General features: G+C 40.1%; 1 protein-coding gene across 12 annotated transcripts in view; it reads right to left on the reverse strand.

Moving 5' to 3' along the window:
• sorcs2 (sortilin-related VPS10 domain containing receptor 2) overlaps positions 1-20,511 on the reverse strand; it is a 347,990-nt gene that overhangs the window by 12,072 nt on the left and 315,407 nt on the right. For all 12 annotated transcript variants that reach the window (XM_042401561.1, XM_042401559.1, XM_042401557.1 and 9 more), the window contains 11 exons: positions 19,733-19,809; positions 19,321-19,412; positions 10,126-10,233; positions 4,992-5,112; positions 4,773-4,906; positions 4,213-4,332; positions 3,550-3,721; positions 3,274-3,460; positions 2,522-2,655; positions 1,836-1,959; positions 560-672 (listed from right to left, as the gene is read on the reverse strand). In XM_042401561.1, coding sequence (XP_042257495.1) covers positions 560-672; positions 1,836-1,959; positions 2,522-2,655; positions 3,274-3,460; positions 3,550-3,721; positions 4,213-4,332; positions 4,773-4,906; positions 4,992-5,112; positions 10,126-10,233; positions 19,321-19,412; positions 19,733-19,809 — 1,382 coding nt within the window. The remainder of the gene's footprint in view (positions 1-559; positions 673-1,835; positions 1,960-2,521; positions 2,656-3,273; positions 3,461-3,549; positions 3,722-4,212; positions 4,333-4,772; positions 4,907-4,991; positions 5,113-10,125; positions 10,234-19,320; positions 19,413-19,732; positions 19,810-20,511) is intronic.

A 20,511-nucleotide genomic window follows, 5' to 3' on the forward strand; every position in this document is an offset into this window, starting at 1 on the left:
AATGCAGGTTTTTGGCACTTCCGCATTAGCTTCAATTTTCAGACCCGGAGGTTGCCGCTTGGATAGAACCAAGGTTATAATACTGTAACCCTAGTTCTATAAGCACAAGCAGAGCCTTCTACCTGTGGACCCTGCCACTCCTACACCGTCTGCTGAAGTGGTTTCTGGATGAGAGTGGCAGTGAGGCGCTGCCTTGTATACTGTGTGAGACACATGGAATTGGTAGGTGAGTCCTGATTGGCTGGCTATGTACATACAAATTTTAGTGGGCAATTGCGTGCGTGTGATTGGAGGAGAGTATTACCCATAGAGTCCAGTAGAGGGCTTTGTCTGTGCTTAAAGAACTAGGGTAACAATATTGTAACCTTTGTTTTATCATTGCTCCTTTTGTACCTTTTGTAAACTCTGCTTTTATATGATTTTTTTTTTTACATAGGTAAAAAGATATTGGATGTATTATTTTCTAGACCGTATTATGTAAAAGAAGAAGGTAGGCTGTGTTTAAATCATCATCTAGTTTTTACAGTGTGTTTGTAGTCATTTCATTTTAAAGTCCTACCTTAGCAAGTATTTTGGTGACCACCTGGCCAATGTCCTCTCTCCACTCTGGGATGTTTGGGTTGAGGCGATCTAGGTTCTTGCTAAAGCTGAGAGGGATAACCTGGAAGTTATCTGGGAGCGAGCAGAACAGAGGAGATGTTAGAAATCAGTGAAACTGAGTCATCGCACCAGTAGAAAATAACATAATGAGATATTGCATACTGAGTGCTGAAGATGAACCAGCAAATACAATTGAAACTACAGATGTACTGTAGAAACACACAAATATGTGCTGAATGAACAGATGTGCATTGTTGGTTATCACCTTGGAGGGAACATATGTGGAGAATTCAGTCCAGACATGCAGATGTGCATTTTTAGCATGAACAGATGGAACTGGCACTGTATATAGAACCACAATCAAAACAGCTTACTTTCACTGAAATGGAGCCAAGTCATAATTCAGACATAAAAATCAACCTCAATGTTACATTACTGTACTGCCGCAAACAGTAACCACACTATCACTCTCTTAAGAAACAAAAGCTGGCAGCTTATGAATAAAATAAGCACATCTGTTTATAAAAAGAAATCTGACATAATTCCTCCTGTGACACACTTACCACCAACAACAACAGATGACATCATAAAATATTTTGAGGCAACAGTGGAAAAATGTCAGGCTGCAGATTTGCCTCAGCTTTGTCCGAATTAGTCATAGACAAGCTCTTTTTTAAAGTCTGACTTTTGCATCACTAAATCTGTCCTTTGCAAATGATGAGCTGATGATTGAGCCTTGAGTTAAGATTTTTTTTTTTTTTCAAACGACTGTTTCCAAGAATAAGAATGAACTTTTAAGATAAAAGAATTGAGCTATAAGCTAACTGGGATTTTTTTGTTGTTGTTTTCCTTTTAGTTCAACTGTAGCGAGTATGAATAGATAAAGCCATGCTAAATGTCATATATGTGGTGTATATTAGTCATCCTGACAAAAACAACTGAACAGAACAGTGTAATCTTTTCAAGTGTAACTGTACTACCCTCATTGAACCGTCACGAGAATCTTATTTTTTTTACATTTATGAGTATTTGATTGATTTACCATCTTATCTGGTATATTGATGGAATGTGCAGACATATAATAGAAAAATAGACAAAACCGAGGTTTATTCTCAAAAAGTGAACCTATATTTTCACTTAATTCATCAAATGTGGTTGCACATTTACAAGTTAATATTTTGCTGCTGCATCAACCCAAATTTACTAGGAGGTTCATTTAAATGTCTTAATGTTACCGTAGACTCGGACAGTCCTGGTATCCTGCACCATGGATCGGCCGTTGGAGGCTTGGACGGTGACTGAAACTTCTCCTGCCTCTGGGAAATGAGTCAGCAAGCTGTTCTGCAGAGTCAGCTTAGGCTGCATGAGACAGTCACAGCAGGTTGGCTGTTAGTTGGATCAACTGTGGTTGAAAAGTAGGCGATGGCAAAACAGCTTGCTCGATGACATGATGGAATTGGGCTCAAACTCGCATTTTTTATGGAAACAATGGATGTAATGACAGTATTTGATGTGAAAGGGGTCACTTGTAGTGATGAACCCACAAAGAATTATCACCAGACAATGAAGTTCCCCTCAGTTCTGTGGAACTTCATCCTCTTTTAGCTCATTGTTTTACTCTTGTAAAACTTGTGTCCAGCAGCAGCAGGAATCTGTTTTCTGATAAACCCACTGTACACTACCTGCCCAGCACCAAACAGCACACAGGCAAAGCTAGAGACTAGCCAGTAAACATAATGGAGGATTTAGCAGCTAAAGAGCCAGATATTTTTCTCAAGAGCTGTTGTTGTTGTTTTTACCCCCCAAGTGGCAAAAAAATATCACTTAATGTAGCTTTAAAGAAACCTTGAAATTTTATATGTCTTAAAAAGTGTTAAAATCTATTTGAATGTCAGTATAAAAGTTTTAGTGAGTGCTTTACCTGCAGGCTGTCTCCAATCCACCAGTAGAAGACAGTCAGGTTGGCCTCAGTGGGAAGAACTATGGCCGTCAGATTGACCTCATGGTTTCTTCCAGCAATGGGAACCACTTCTAGGTGTACTTCCTGTAGAGGTGCTGTAAGAGATGAAAGAAAAAAAGTGTTTTCATGGGTTGACAAAGCACACAGTTACATTTAAACACTACAAACTGGAAGTAAGTGGTGTACAGGTCAAAGTGATATAAATGAATTTTTTATATAAGTGCTCAAAAATAAGAGAGACAATATCTAAGGCCAAACCTAGTTTGATCTTGACAAAATAAAGGGGAGACATCTCAGTGAGTCTCCCACATCTTCATTATCAGCTTAAACTCACACAAAAAACCAGCACTTTGAGTTTTAAAGCTCCACAAAGACAGCACTGTCTTATCAAAGTAAAAGGCAACATAAAACAGAGAAGAACCTCCAATCCCCACTGACACAATAGATTTGCCTTATGTGATAAAATTCAAATGTCAGACATGGTCAGAAGAACAAAATCATTTCTGCTCTGGAAGTAAAAAATGAAAAGTTATCATAGAAGTGAGATTCAAACCTGACTCCTGAACAGCAGGTGGTGGGTGTTAGAAAGGAAAGCTAGACTTATCAGAGATGACTGAACTGACTGCATCTCTAGCAGGCATTAAAAGACATTAAGGTAAAAGGACATAAATGTTTCCTTATCAAAACATTCAGTGAGCGTCTGAGATGCCGACCTGTGACCTGGATGTACATGGTGGCCTCGTCATGCCCTGCCATGTTCTCTGCCTTCACCGTGACTTTGTAAACGCCTGGATTTTCATAGCGATGCTGGATGGGTTCATCCGTCACTGTCAGGTTCTGGTAAATGGCCCGAACCCCATCGCCGAGGTCCACCTGGTACTTGGTGCTGCTGGTGTCACCCTGTGCAGAAGGAACAAGGACGTTAAGCTGACTTAACTTGAATGAAGAAGGAACAACCAACAAGAATGAGAAAGTACGTTTCATCCTACCTGCTCCTGGTGGACAATGAATGTGATGTCATCACCGGGCGCCACGGCCAGCATCTGTCCTTTGATGCCCACTTGTAGTCCTTTAGGAGGCAGCAGAGGGCAGTTGTGCTGTTTGGCGCTCTGCTGCTTGTTTAGCCCCCCTTCACACACATTAGATATCACCTTCCGGTACCTGAAACACAGCGGAAGACAGTGCAAGTGTCAGAGTATGGAGGTGTACGCTGAGTCTTCAAAGGAATAGCGACATTTTGGAAAATATGCTTATTTTTATTATTTTCAAGAGTGATATGAGATGTTATCCTCATACCTGAACATTAAAGACTGGAGCTGGGAGGTAATTAGCTTAGTTTAGAATAAAGACTTCAAAAATATGCCTACCAACAACTCTGAAGTTCACTAAAATCTTATTTGTTGAATCCAACAAATGACAATTTGTGGTTTCAGAAAGAGTTATGTGCTATAAAAATGTCTTGGACACAGCCAGGCTAGTTGTTTCCCCCTGCTTGCTAAGCTAGGCTAACCACGTCCTGACTCCAGCTCCATACTGGACATGTAATTGATATTGTTCTCTCATCTCACTGCTGGAAAGAAAATGAATAAGTGTATTTCTGAAAATGTTGAATAAATTCTGCAACTTCTGTGTGTTTGTGAACATGCACAGACCCAGTGCTGGACTGGAAGGTTTGTCCTAGATGGCAGTCGTCTGGTGGTGAGTCTGGGTCATGCCAGAAGTCGGAGAAGCAGCGATCGCCCTCAGTGTGGGACCGCTCAAAACCATAGTCACTACATACACACAAAATAAACAAAGACATAATATAACAATAGTTTTTAAAAATGATTAAAAATTGTGATGTCTTAACACTGTGTGTTATGTGCTTTTTGATGTATGTTTGGGAATATCAGCATGATACACAGATATCTTTAAATAAATATTTATTTAAATAATCAATAATATGACAAAACGTGACATGAAAAGATGATAACGAATGAGGTGAAGCAGTGGAGTCCGTTTAACCCATTGTCTAATTAGTTTCATCAATCAGTAATACACTAGTAATGTAGTGTGCAGCCTAGGTGTGTTGCTATGGTTATCTGAAAGATTTATTTAGAGCAATAAACAATTTGAATGGACACCTGCCAGCCAATAAGAAAATCATATTTTCCTTGGTAAATGTGTCTCATCTGGAGTCTGTGAAGGGTTTTCTGTAATTCTGTGGTCTCACCAGTTAAAGTCTTTCTCGCTGCACTGACAGGGTTTGGTGGTGAGAGCGGAAGTGTAGCTCTTCCCTTTGATACAGAACGCTGTGTCCTTCCTCTTTCTGAAACTCCGCTCCTGGCCCATAATGCACTTCTCTCCCTGAGGGTAAACATTGACAAGTGAGAATTCAGTTTCAGATACCAAAATATGCTGTTTCAGGTATGTATATGTGTGTGTGCATCACCTGCAGATTAGTGAGCAGCCAGGAGTCGTAGTCGGACTCAGTACACTGACGGGGGAAAGACTGCCTGAAGTCCACTTTGACCAGCTCCCAGTCTGACCTGTAGCTGATGTGGCCAAACACACTGCACAGAAATACAGACAAAAAATGAACACATAATTGGACATGTAGCTGTCTGCCACTAACATAATTATAAATGTTAAGATATGTTAAATCTGTATCAGATTTAGCTAATACAATTTTCTAATCATGTTTTGTTTTGGGTTTTTTTTGCAAAGAACCAGACTTTGTGGATGTGAAAAACATCTGTTTTCCCTCACAGAGCTACAGTTCTTCCTCCTCTCCACTAGATGGTAGTGTCTCACAGTACAACACAGGTAATGAATACCATCTCTAGTCCTTAACTCAGCTGTCTTCTCCTTGTGTCAGTCAGAGCAGAGCTTTTTTTTTTGAAGCAGACTGATGTGACACAAGCTAGCGACTCTGGCATATGTTGATGTGCTGGTGGTGGCCTGCTCTCACCTCGTTGGAGTGCAAGGCGAGCATGACTAATGTTGTCTTCACCCCTGCCGTTAAAGGGAAGTGATGGATGTCTCGGCTGCTGACTCCCATATGCTTCTGTTCCACCTTCTCTTCCCTTTACCTCTGTTGTTTCTCTTGTTGTTTCTCTTGTTCAGCTGGGGGGTCGCCCTGATATTCTCCAGTCTGTCTCTCAGCTCAACTATACTTTCAATATTCTGTTGTCCATGTCATCATTATCATGAATGTCTACCTACTGTATGATATTTTTCATCACATCCTCTTGACCACCTCCAATTGGTGTCAAACTATACCTTCATACCTTGTTACGTTTTCATCTGATTTTCAACAGCAGGACTTAAAGTTCTGCAGTGTGCATCTCTTCTTTTTACTCTTTGGTAACATTTTTTGTGAATGAAACCTACCCTCAAGCAGAACAGATTGCTGTGTTTAACAGTTTCGAGGGCAATGGTTATGCTAATTTATCAGGTTGAAATGAGACAAGTGTGACAGTTTGGTTAATCTGACTTGGCACCCTCATGTGACCATGCCTCACAGACAGAAATAAGAGACTTGTAAGAAAATGTTTTTACATTATCAGGCCTGTTGTTTCTGGAAAGACATGTTGCTATTGAATTTTCCATATCAAATGTTTCAATGCTCTGGGCAGTACAAATGAAGTTCCATTCTGGTGTATTTGAGTGGCAGCAGAAGTTTGGGGAGGCACATACCTCCAAACCTCAGCACTTCAAAATAAAACAGTCTGCATGGTTATATACCCCTAGAGTTAAGTGAGAAAATATGTCAATTTTTTGCGATGTGGGTGAACTGGCCCTTTAAATCCCAGTCCATTATGATATGTCATTGTTCATACAACTAGTCCAAAGTTGTCAATGTTAGTTTCAACGTGAAATGTAAAAATCAACTCTATTGTTTTTTTTGTGTGTGAATTCCCACCAGCCTCAGAGTTAATTTAGCACTTTTTTCTAGTTTTGAATAGCCACTCAAGAGCCAATAAGAGCTTTATTAGTGGACAAACAGCACTCAAATCAGCTCAGTGAAAATAAATCAACATTCATTAACAGTGGGAGTTTTCTTAGTTTAGTTTATCTCATTAAAATACAGAGCAAGAAGGAGAAAACATTACCAAGAACGTGTTTGGAAGTTATTTCCAGGAGAGTATTGGTACTGAATGAGATTAGATGCAAGGATTCCTTTGAGGAATGTGTTTGTTTTTGTAAGCATGTTTGTTACAGTGCATGCTGCAGCAAACTAAGAAAGTGAGAATGATTTGTCATGCCATGATGATCTCATACAGCAGCATGTGCAGTATAAGCATTGAGAGTCTGAGTGGTCTCAGGTATTTGACCAGCTGTCATTAGTATGAGTGGTGGACAATCATTGCTCCCCCACCTGTCCTTGGTGCTAAGTCACTGCTCAAAGACTTCATTATGGGATGGCAGGCTGTGCCGTCAAAAATCAAAACTCTGTGGCAAGGAAATAGACCCTGGCTAATCTGTCAGACATGAGCTGCCCTCAACACCCCTCCTTAGCCGGCGACCCTATCTCTCTGGAGCCAGATGGGCGACGTATATGTGTGTGTCTGACACATGGCAGATAATGGTGAGTGAGTCTGAGTGTTCAAGTCTGTCCTCCCTGTGTGTGTGTGTGTGTGTGTGTGTGTGTGTATCGGTGTGTATCTGTGGATGTGCATGCATGTGTGTGACCATCTCTTTGCCCTTCTCAGCGGATTACAGCTGGAAGCCGGTGTTATCTCTGGGCCAAGGCCTGAAGTCTGAGATGATGTGACTACTCTCACTCCAGCTAACTTACTGATGGAGAGATTGGGAAAAGAGAGAGAAGAAGAGAGAGAGGACGGGGGCAGGGAGATATGCCTTAAAAAGATACAAACTCTTGAAGCCCAGTTTTGGTCTGAAGCTGCTGATGGTTGACATTTTGTTCCAATATTCAAGATTCTTCATTTTGACCATTTTTACACCAAAGAATTAGCAGGATTGAGGTTTGAGCTTCATCACAAGTCGACTAAAGAACAAACACATCTCTAAATTCAAAACAAGAACACTAAAAGTCTACAGCTACACTAGCAGCCCCATGAGGCTGTGATGCTCATTACATGCTGGGAATTAAAATTGTTGAAGGCATGAAAAATGTAGTGACAACTTTGCTATTCTTGGATCAATTACCACCAGTAGGACAAAAACTTTCACGCCATGTTGTTACCTAAATGAAAAGGGTTTATTCTCTGTAACGTGTACATTTTATTACATCTGAGACTCAGCTCATCAGGCCAAGTTCTACACTGTTAGGTTCGTGTGATATAGTTGAGACTTTATATTATGAGTTGCTGAGTCAGAAACAAAAAAATCATGTCAGACTCCTAGTTGTAATTCCAAGTCAGAAATACTATGAATTTCTGATAGCTACAATATCTTCCACTTCGTAAAAAGATTCACAGATATGTAAACAAGCTGTTAGCAAAATGTCTGAAGAGCCATCATAGCTGGGAATTACTCTAAACTCTAAACTGGTTGATTCAGCTACTTAAACAAAGCTATACACTGTCTCTTTATCTTGCTGACCAACCTAATAGAAATATGTAAAATAATAAAAATATCTACTTGAGGCTGTTTATATAGTGTGACGAAAAGGAGGCAACACGCATAACCATTTTGGAATAATGTGTGAATCCCATGTTGGAATACTGGGAGGTTTTTCTGTTCTTACCGTTCTGCCAACATTGCTTGAATGCAGCATTAGGCTCAGCTCCACTTAGACCATTAAAATGCTAGCTGTAAATATATTATCATGGACAGCTGCTTATGTTTAGCGTTAAACTTTAAAGATCCCCTCCAGATATTTTTCAAAAGACTCTGCTTGGAATATTAAATTCCAACTGTTGTTTTTTCTATCAACAGGTTCTGCCTCATTGAAAAATCCAGAGTCTATGAATATGCAAATATTGTTCATTTCAAAACTTAAACAGCTGGACAGAAGATGAAAAGTCCATTCTCAGTGTATGTGCACGGAAACCTTCAAGTTTCCACATAAAAGTTGTGTACTGGATGATAATTGGCTCCAAACTAGTTGTGACGTCACAAATCATGCTTGTAGGTTCACACCTTTAAGCCAGGTTTGAGATGACAAACTTTCCTTCTTCAGCAGATGAATACGAATCTCTGCACATGCATCATTCTGCACAGCTCAAACATATCACTGAAGTAACAAAAAGCAAAACACATTTTTAAGTGGAGGGGGACTTTAAATGTAGCATTTTGTTCTGCTAGCATTTTAACATGCTCACAGTTAGTATGTCATTATTAACATTAGTATGTTCACTGGCTAACATTTAGCATGTTAGCACATTAGCATATTAGCCCTGGCAGGAGTTGAGTCATTTTTTTCAAAGTGTCCTGTCATGAAATGAATAGTAAAGTTTGGAAATGACCTGTTGGTGGAGCGAGATGAAAAGTCAGGAGGTCACCAAAGTTACTGTACAAATCCCTCTTGAGGGGATTGTGAATCTACCAATTTACTGGATGCAATACTCTCAGGCGAAAAGCTTCCTGTAAATAACTCAAGTTCTATACTTTATAGAATTGATCTAGCAGTCTGCTGCAACACATCAAAAATGGAGAATACAGTCTGTCTGATGTCTATGAGTATTAATAAAACATCCTGTACCAGACTGCTGTACTGGTCTAAGCCTGGTGGAGGCCAGCAGAGAGCCAAACAGAGATAGCGAGACAGAAACATTGAGTGGACAAATACAGAGCAGAACCATGGAAACAAAATGTAAGAGAGGAGAAAGACAAGGCAGGGAGGGAGGGAGGGAGGGAGGGCAGAGGGCATGTACAGGCCTTCTCTCCCATCAACCTCTGCTGTAACAGCAATCAAACCCTTGGGAGGTGAAGAGAGAGGGAGGCTTGGCAGGAAAAAAAATCAGGAGTGAGACTGGCTGCTGTTAACGCCACGAAATTGGGCGCCCTGCTCCAACAGATCGAGAGGGAATTGTTGTGATGGGAGAGACACTTGAGTTCCCTTGAATGTAGTGTACGGCCAAGGCAGGGCTGCCCTGTCTGATCCTCCAAGACAACTCATTAGAACCGAGCAGAGACCAGGAAGTGTGAAAAGAGGACTGAGGGGTTAAGCTATAGGAGGTGTTAGAGCTAGTACATGTTTAATTTCCCTCTATGGATGATGATCTGCTATCATTAACTGATGCATTTCATCTATTATACATGGGAGAAACACAACATTTCTGGAAGGTCACAGAAAACAGGTATTACAGCTAAATAGCAACATGTCAATCTAGACATTCTAATTAAATGTCTAATGAATTTTACTGTTTCAAGCAAATACCAGTGCTCACTGGATTCGAGGATATTATGAAAAAAAATCTACTTCCACAGAGATTTTTAATTCAATATACTGAAACTTACACTCTAACACTTGAATGGAAGCCCAGATTGGGAAGCTTTTAAGCTTTGAGAGTTTTCTTAATGAATTCAACTGTATGTGTATGTATATGTTGTTTTACTATTCTGAGAGCAGTCCTTAAATTGAGCATGTCTGCAGTTGAAATTGTGATTTCACTCACGTCATAACCAGGGTCTCATCTCCTGGCTCGCTCAGGAGTCCATCGACGAACACAGAGGTGCTGGTGAAATTGTGAACAGTCCACGTCTGTCCTTCATCGATACTAAACCTGTGGAGAAAGGGGAAGTATTCATGATCATCAATACTCAAACTGAGACATTGACAAAACTTGTTGGTGTTAAAATGGCTATGTGGCATTCTACTCCCAGGGAACTGAAGGAAACATCTTTTTATTGAGGTGCATTTTGTGTTGGTTGTGCCCTGAAGGATTATAGACAATAGACAAATGAACAATGCAATAAAGCTGTGAACCAGATGCAACTGGGTTCAGTGAACTCCCTGAACAATTCCATCTAAAGAAAAGATACAAATGATCTTAATAACATGAATTTTAAATTAAGTCCTTTCATACATCTTAAGAAAAATGAGATCTTCTGCATAACTATTTGGACTTTGAGTTTCCCTCAAACTAAACTCAAAATCAAAGACGAACAAAGCAAGCCATGTGCTCCGCTTTATTCACTGTGCTGACGACTCCTGCAGTCAACAGTGGCAGCATCGCTGAGTAACTGTGACTGCGTGATGGAGAAGGATCAATGTAGAACCAAGCAGTGTGAAGCTTGCCCTGCAGGCAATGTGCGGTAATGATGTGCTAACAAGCGCTACGATGTGATAATCAGCAGGTAAACATGCACGGTTACAAGGAAACAATGGATATACAAAGCTACACAAGATTCTGTTGCTATGGTAAACGCCTTGGTAGGTTTCAAACGAAGTGCTTGTCAGAATGTCTAACAGCGTCTGAAACCGGCTTTCCAAAGCCTGAATCGGGAGGGACAGTTTTAGAACTCTTCCGAAACGAATGCAGCAGCAGGCCAGGTGTACAGAGGCGTGGAAGTAGACTGCGTTTGCATTTCTCTTAAGGCTTCTTTTTTCATTTTTCCAATGATATTTCCAATCACTCTTTGTTTGTACAACCAAATGCAACATCATGAATCCTTCCGAGGAGAGAATGTCCGAACATTTGCATCCTTATCCTCACTTGCGAGACTCATCAAGACCACAAAGACACTCAAAAGACACAGAATTCTTGGAGAGACTGAGGGGATTTTATCTTATTTTCAAGAACTTTAGACGTGGTCGGACAACACATTGTATAATGTATCTCATTTGAAGTCATTCATTTGAAGAACTTCGTCTTCTATTCTGATGATTCAAAGTCAGTTTAGGCTAATAAGTAACACTTAACCATTTACCCTTGAGCAAGGCACTAAGCCACTCATTTGCTCCATAAGACATCAGCTGGACAACTACAGCTTTCTACATGTCGCATTCAGTGACACATCCAATTATATCTCATTTCCTCCCACTAACACCTAGGGAATTATTAGAAATGGATGGAGTGCTAACCCTGTAATCAAATAGATTAGCAGGCCAAACTTATGATTCCTTTCCATGCCACACACTCCACGCATTCCCTCCATTCCTCCAGATAAAGAATTCTAAAACAAGACTTATTCTACTTGGAGCTAATCATAAATCATAGATGTACATAACACAATCCTGTCCAGCTGGCATGTTACGGTGGCATCTCATGTCTCAGCCTTCTAGCTTTTCATAATTGACTGATATGAATTCGTTGTTTGAGTTAGCAAGTGTTAAAAAAAACTGAGTGAGCCCTTGAGTGTGGCTGGGGAATTTCAAATGATTTGAGCATGTGTGAGCACATGCAGAGTTGTCACTCTTAAAAGTCTAGATGTGCCGCTTGTCAAGTGGCCATGAAAATGGCACTGCTTTGATGCACACAGTTGTAGATATCCTACCCCCACATGGGAACATGGTGTAATTATTTTGGTCAAAGGAGTCAAAGGCACTGTTGAATTGGGGAACAAGTCTTGTTTTCAGGATGTGGAAAGATTTTTTTTCATGAGTGTCTAAATGCGGAGGACTTGGCTTGGTGAAGGAGGATTTTAGGTCAAGAAGGATTCTTAACAGAGACAAGTACTGACTATCCTCTAAAGTCCTCTCTCTCCAGCTTGCAATGTCCTCAATACCGCTCTTTCTCTGTACTTTTTATCATCCGTTTTTCCTTTTTTTTATTATCTCTGCTTCTTTCACTCTGGGAAGTTTAACCAGGCCACACAGACTCATTAAAGCTCTAATGATTACAAAGTAGAACTCCACACATCTTGTATGGAGAAAAACAGCATTTCTGCACTGAATTTTTGGGCTGTAAGGTATAAGTCTGATGAAGCTTTAACCACATCCATGATCACCCGGCGGGTGTGGCCTGTTGTCCTTGTGACCACACCCACTACAGTGCAATGCTACCTGACTGCTGCACAGGGTGTGAAAAGCAACCATTTTGCCAGACAATAATGAAGAGATTCTGAAAATCCCAGATTGCGTTCAATGACGTTTTTTGACATTCAAGGCTGTTTTAAAATTCTTTCTTTCTACAACATCTGCATATGGCAACTACAGCATTTAGGTTAGTGAAATACTGTAGCTTCTATGAAAAAGAAATACCAAACTCTGATCTCACCATAACAACCTCCACACCCTTACTTTCCGCCTTTCTACATGAAGGGCACACAACTTCCTTGTCTTGAGGCACAGAATCATCAAATATAAAAGTAATTACGAGGAATACTAGGCTGCTTCAAAGAGTGTGCAATCACCACAACTTGGCAGTGTGAGCAAGATTATAAGCCTGTATGCAGTTACTTTTGCAATGGCAACTGCATTTCATAATGTAGTTTCCAGAGTTCCATTCAAAAGGGTGACAGGAAACATGCCTTGAGTAGCTATTTTATCAGAAATGCAACAGAGGAAGAGAAACTGCTGCAACCAAATAAACTGTGAGCAAAGAGGATTCATCATGTCCTGTTGTTTTGATAAAGAAGACTGAAGTAGATAGTTAACAATGTCATCCAACACTGTCCACATTCACCATGCACTAACTTTTGTCTTTCACATTATGTCCATTACATACATGCATTCTGTGGACTCCACCAGCACCAATGGGAACTACAATATAGAGAGGCAACATAATGCAAATACATTGAGTGGCTATTGCTCACATTACTCCTGGGATACTACCTGGCCCCAGGTGTGCTGTGTTGTAATTTGATTAAACACAAATTAACGTAAGAATATGAACCTTGAGATTAAAAATCTGCTGAAATAATGAAGCCTTTAAAACTACATGTTGACAAAGGAACACTAGCTATTTGAAACAGGGTCTCAACATCAGTTAAAAACCTGAACCTGGTCCCTGGTGGTTTGGGGCCTGGAGGTAGTTTCCCACAGTATCAAAACTTTGGCTTGAGATACTGAAATGATTATAACTTTCAAAAGGCTACTAAATTATCTTTTACATAATTTGGAGACCAGTTGGAATAGCAACAGTGACATTACTTATTCCTGTCTACAAAAGTCTGTGGGGTAACAGAATGCCAGTACAATAATAAAGTTGCAGTTTTATAACAGAGTCGAGTAAGCCAGCTAATTAGAGCAGGCATCCAACAGAGACGTGTACTGAAGATATAATAAATCTATGTGCAAAATACTGGATTAACATCACAGCTCTTCCATTAGTTTTTTGGCTTTAGAACAATGCTTTTAACTTTCACAGCTGAAATGTGTTGCTCTGCTTGTACTCGCACATAACACTGTACTTTATTATTGTGGAGTAGAGGAAGAAAGAATCACTGGAGTTCATGAGACTCCAACAAGAGGAGAGTTTCTGCCTCTAAAAACAGAGACAGCAGGCCAGAGAGAGTTCTGGAAGCCAGAAATCTCAGCACCTGATGAGGTGATAACATTATGGCCATTTAGTGTAATGAAGTGCTAAAAATCGTTCTCAATTCACTTTTAAAAAGTTGTCTTTTCTTACAGAACACTTTCTCATGCTTTGACAGGTCTCTGTGGCTCTTTGCTAGATGTTTTCCACCACACTGCACGAGCCTTTGGGGATATTGATTTAACTGAGGTATGAGCGAGGGGAAAATGTGAAGGACAACACTTCCCAGTCTTTCACTGAGAGAACGATGGCAGCCCATCGAAAAGGTCATTTGATTTATGTCTGTGATAAATGTTTTTCTGAGTACTCCCTTATCTATGGTTTCTCATTATTTCATCCTTATTTATTAAGGTCGATGAGATAACATCTTGCTGAGCTTGAAATTGTCTGTGTGAACTGTGGGGAGAGAGGGGATGATCTTAAATGATTTTGAAGGGTACAGGGCTGGACCAGGGAACTAACTGAACTTCCCCTGTACTGTAAAAATATTGGGCTTTGGCTTTTGGCCTGTAATGATGCCAGTACTTGATGTTATTATGCTAATATGTTTAATTATGATCACTGCCTTATCAATAAATTTCTCTTTTTCTCATCTGGAAACCCAATGATATTGTATTTATACTGGTAAGAGACACCAACCCCTCCATTCAGGGTGATAAATGCATAACATCATCAACATTCATCTACATAAGTGGCCACCAACCATATTTATTAACTATAATATTTTTGATGATTACAAATCTCTATCTATAACAGTTGAAACATGAGTAATTGGGGGTTAGTAATCCACTACAGGCATTGTTGATTGATTCAATTAATGTTCAATGAAGTATTTTGAAAAAGTATTTCAGCCTCCTTGTAGTTTAGCAGAAGCAGCATCGGAACCGTAATTGCTAGTGATCCATCAACTGCTTTACTCAATCATGTTGATAATCATGAACCAGATGAATGCCTGACAAACCAAAAGTAATCACTCTGCAAAAAAAGAGCGAAGGTATACTAAAATATAAAAACACACTGAAGCAGAAACAAGAAGACAAAACAGTGTCACTTGCTGCCATGTTAGCAGTATGATGTAATACAGTATATAACAAAACTGAGTACACCCCTGGTCAATATCACTAACTACAAATCCTGTCCATTTAACAAATCCTTTCCATTTATTACAATTTTTAGACTGTATCCAAGGAGAAGTGAGCCAATTCACTTGAAAAACAGAATGTTTGACTTATTAAGCTATAATGAAAAGTCCACATTTAAGAATGAACTGCAACAGAAGTCAGCACACCCTTCATTAGTGAGACTCCGTCCTTTTATTTTTTAATACTTTGTATGCCCCCCTTTATTTTTGATGACAGATTGGATCTTCCTGGGCAGGGATGATATCAGTCTAGAACAAATCAGTGAAAAGATGTTCTGTGATTTTTTACAGATGTTCTTTTCAGCTGGTCTTTGCTGGAGGGGTTTTGTTGCTCTACCTTCTACTTTAAAATGCTCCCAAGGTGTTCTATTGGATTCAGGTCAAGGGACATACTTGGCTAGGTCATAGTTTTCATTTTTTTCTTCTTTAAAAACTGTTGTGTGATTTTTGCAGTGTGTTTGGGATCATTGTCATGTTGGAAAATTCCTCTCCTGTCAACCTCCTTGACACTGGGAGTCATCTTTGCATTCAGTATGAGGGTATACAAACTTGCATTCATAATCTAAATGTCATCTTCCCTACACCTTTTGCACTCATGCAGCCCCATATCAGCACACTCCCACCTCCATGTTTCACAGTTGGCACTATGCAGTCATTGTGGTAGTCCTGGCCAGGCCCACATCAAACATGCTGGACCCCATCTGATCCAAACTAATTTATTTTGGTTTCATCTGATCAATGTGCTGCCAGTATTCATCAGGCTTCTTTTCATGTTCTTTGGCAGAGTCTAATCTTGCAGTTTTGTGAGCAATGGTTTTCTTCTTGGACGTCGTCTGTAGAGGTTGACTTCATGCAACGTCCTTTGCACTGTCTGAGCAGTCACCCGGGTCGGAGTGGGAACAAAATTTGGCCCTGGCAATTTTCGTCTGGACTGGTCCCATTTCTCCCGAACATATGCACTTATGAGTTCCATAAAGCAATATCAGGCTTATAGGCTAAGCAATAGATATCAAGTTGACACCCTAACAACAGGTGTACGTACAGGGTTTCATTACATAAATAAATAGGCAAGAAATAGCTTAGAGGAGAAGTTGGCACCCCAAGAGGTACACCTGGGATTTTATTTGTTTGACAATTGATATGGGCAACCCAACTCTCAGTGCCCTTATGCTTCAATCCGTAACCTCACAAATAAAGCATAAAGAATATGACATCATATATCATGAATGTAGTCTATGACAAAATGCAATGCTGTCATCATGAAACGAAATAACCAAAGCTTAATTTTCACACTGGACAAAAGCTTTCCTATGATGATCTGTGTATGTGAGAGCTATTTATAGTGAACCATCCAACATTGTGTTTGCAGCTAATCTGATGCAATTCACACATCAGGCTTAACAGTCAGGATTTCATGCTACTGACAGGCTAGATATTGATATTGTCAGGCTGTGACAAGCAACATGCCCGCACCTGCACTGGAGCCCACCCAGAGTGACTAATCAGCTGAGCCATATTAACATTCTCGCCTTGACATCATTTAAAAAACAGCATAGCCCAGCAGCCTTAAAGGACCAGTGTGTAGGATTTAGTGCCATTTAATGGTGAGGTTACAGATTGCAACCAACTGAATACACCCCGCACCCCCTCCCTTTCAAGTGTGTAGGAGAACCTACAGTGGCCGCGAAACTCACGAAAAACATGAAAGGCCCTCTCTAGAGCCAGGATGGTTTGTCCATTCTAGGCTACTGTAGAAAGATGGCGGTGCAGCATTGTTTTACACACTGCACCTTTAAGCAGCAAATAGAAAAGAATAGCATGTCCTTCCTTGGGTGGTGAGAAGACTACTCATCAGTGGTGAACTGGTGAACTCGAGAGAGAGAGAGAGAGAGAGAGAGAGAGAGAGGCCGTAGCCAATTCACATAGAAAGTATTTTATCACGGAACAGATGTGCTTCCGTTTTATTAAATCTATCAATCCACATTGAATCTGAGACAGTCTCATGGAGAGTGTGTTTCTGTCACCTTTAGTGAATCGTAATATGAGCAGGCAGCTGTTTAAATCACACAAATATCCCACTGAATATGTGTTTTGAACTTAATAACCAAATCAATGAATCAATAAATAAAAACACTGTGGGTTTCTTCCTGTGGAGCCAACATGCAAACTATTTTGGTTCAGTAAATGTCTGCTGTCAGTCAGCCTGGTGAAGGCAGTTTGGTTGGCCGTTGTCCTCTCAGCTCTCCAGGAGCTGCAGCTGGACGCACAGAGTCGCTGAATGCAGGTTGAGTGAGAAGTGGGGAGGTGCAGAGAGGCGGAGAGTGTGGATGGACTGTTGTGCTCACATGAGATGAAATTTTTTTGATAAAGTGTGAGAGGAACAGAAGTGACTCTACAGCTGATGCATAACTCTGGATTCCACCGTATTTCTCTTTTGGTCGTTGCCTTGGCAATGTGCGTACATGAATTCAGGGGCGGCGCTTCTGAAGGAGCATGAAGGGAGGGTGTTTAGTTCAAATATCAACAATTTTTGGGACCTTTATCCATTTGAATAGGCTAGTGTTATTTTAGATTCAAACTATCTTGATTTGATTATTTCCTGCTTGACCTCTGACATTACATGGACACTTCCTTCCTGCACCTGCCTTACAGTATAGGAAGCCTAATTGGGACTGTGTAACCCTCAATCAGATGGGCTGTTCCAACATCAAGTGGGCCTTAGCCAGCAGGTCAAAATTTTTCCCCACAATTTTTTTTCCCCACATTGCTGGTGGCCTTGTAGCCCACTAGGTGGGCCGGCCCAGCTGGCATTTGCCAGAACTTCAAGATTGCCAGTCCCAGCCTGGCAGTCACTGAAACACCAATTTCCACAGATAATCCTTGTGCCAAGTCACAAGCACTTGCCCGTCTGTTTTTCAATGCAAGGTTGCGTAAACAGTGAATTGTGCATGACGTCATTTTTTGAGGACGGCCACTGCGCCATCTGTTATTGGTAGTATGGGTCCTCCTAACCACTGCTGCAACTGTGTTTTGGCTTCTGTTCAGTAGCCTGCTGATGATCTTGTACTCTCTCCCATCTTTATGAAGTCTCACAATCTGGTTTCTTACTTGTTCAGGCAATTCCTTATCATGTGAAGCCATGTTGCATTAGACATAACCCAGGCCACAACTGAGAAGGTTGTGGTATTTACAGGTTCTTTTATAACCTTGTCCAGGCAATTAGTCTTAATTGGAAGTCACAGGTGCACTCACTTTTGTTTCAGTGGTCACAGATGTCCTCACTTTTGTTGCATTGGGGTTTTACTTTGAGGCCTGGTAGTCTATCCAACCTGTTTGTTTTTAATTACAAATAAGATCAAATACCTTACACTTCACCTTAAAAATACTACAATTACTGTAAGATGATACTATTTTGAATCATTTAACATTTCAGTTTATTATTGCACAGGGGTGTACTCAGTTTTTGTTATGTACTGTAAATAACAAAATAAAAAAATGATGATAATTATCATACAAAACTTTCATGAGTCTTTTTCTTAGTTTCTAATAACCATTAATTTGGACATAATGTACATAATGTGAAATGAACGTAATACAGTCATAATATGCCAATATAAAAATCAATATCAAAATATAATGATAATCTTAAATTAGCTTGCAGCTAACAATAAAATCTTGGCATTTATCTCTGATAGTAGATCTCTGCTTATATTTGAACAGGAGGAGTGATATTTTCCTGGTGACCACTGATCTACAGTATCTATGTATGTTAACCTACTTTGTAGCCTAGTTTCTACTTAGAATGCTTTATGCATATTATTTGATCTTCATCTCATCTTTTATTGTTTGTTTTATTATTTTTTACATTCCTTTATGTATTTTGGGGCATTTTCTTATTTTATTTCACTTAAATTATTTTTAGTCACCTTGTATTTCAGTGTTTTTTACATTTTTGAATGTGAATTTGTTTCCCACAGTTATAACTTTAAGATTTTTTCTTGGTCTTATTAGCTTCTTGGTTACCTGTAAAGCACTGAAGGTTTATCGATTGTCTGACTGCCAAATCACTTTAATGGCCCACTAGAACTTATCAAATTAATTAGTAATGTAATTCATCTACACCATATCAGAGATGCATGACACTAAATGGTTTTAATAAAAAGTCATTAATATAATAATCTCACCCTGTTAAAGGATGCCTTACAGCAGTAAAGACTGGTATTGCTATGGTAACATGCCCGTGACCTTACTTGAGTATTTTGAGGGGAATAGAGGTGTCCTTGATGGCAACAATGACCCCACCGTGGTCTAGGAACAGGATATGATGCTCCTCCTCGAAAACCTTTAAAGCAAAAAGGTCAAGAGATATGTTACTAATGCAGTAATTTATTTACATTCATCTTGATCAGCTGCAAAATTCAGTCCAAATCCTGAAAAGCACAACTTTAACATCCAAAAATGGTGCAAGCCATACTTCGGGGTTCATTTTCATGTAAGAGAAAACTGGACAGACATAAAATTGAATTTTGTATCTCCTTGGACGCTGTAAGTTTCATGAGAGCAGAGAGAGAGTGTAGAGAAGGTTAAGAAGGGGAGGTTGAGGAGGGACAGGGGTGCAGAGAGGGAAAAAAAGAAGAAGCAGTGAGGTCGGACGTGATGTACCTGTCTCCACGTCTTTCCACAGTCTGAAGTGATGTACATCTCCTCCTTATATTCTACTAGCTTGGAGCCAAGGTTACCTGAAGGAAAGATGAAGAATTGAAAATTTCATCAAGCAGACAGCTCATATGAGACATGCATCAACAACAGATTCAAAGACTGGGAAGAATACAGACAGAAATGATGTCACAGTGTATATAGAGAATAATCAAACAGTGAGGAAGTCACAAAGTAGGGCTGTAGTCAACCACAGAAAATCTTAGTCGACTAAAATCGTACATAATCTTCAACTAATCGATCAGTCCATTGGTTGATTTGGGGGGGGGGGGGGGGGCAGACTGCGAGTGCGCATTTCTCCGTTAAGCCTCTTCAGGTTAGGCTAACCTGTTGTTGCTAACTTTGGAGCTAACCCCATTCATTTTTCCAGCACTTGGGGAAACAACAGACCTGACTTTTTAGCATTTATTAACTGTTACACTGGAGTCTGTACTGTACATTTATTGCCAGCCTGAGAACTTACCGCTAACCTTTTCTTCTGCTCCACTCGCATCCACCGTCACTTTCCTGCCGCTCTTTCCCACTCGCTACGCAAACATACTAAGCACTGCGCTATTCCTAAACGGAGTTACGCTACCGATATTTAACGTTAGTTTTGGCATTAAAAAAATATCTTTTGGCCTGGCGGGGGTTCGTTGATATTACAGGAGAAACGCTGATTCAGTAAACATTCAGTGCGTTGGGTAAACATTAAGTAAACGTTGAGGACAGTTAGACCCAGCAGT

This window comes from Thunnus maccoyii, chromosome 22, assembly GCF_910596095.1.
Source record: "Thunnus maccoyii chromosome 22, fThuMac1.1, whole genome shotgun sequence".
NCBI lineage: Eukaryota > Metazoa > Chordata > Actinopteri > Scombriformes > Scombridae > Thunnus > Thunnus maccoyii.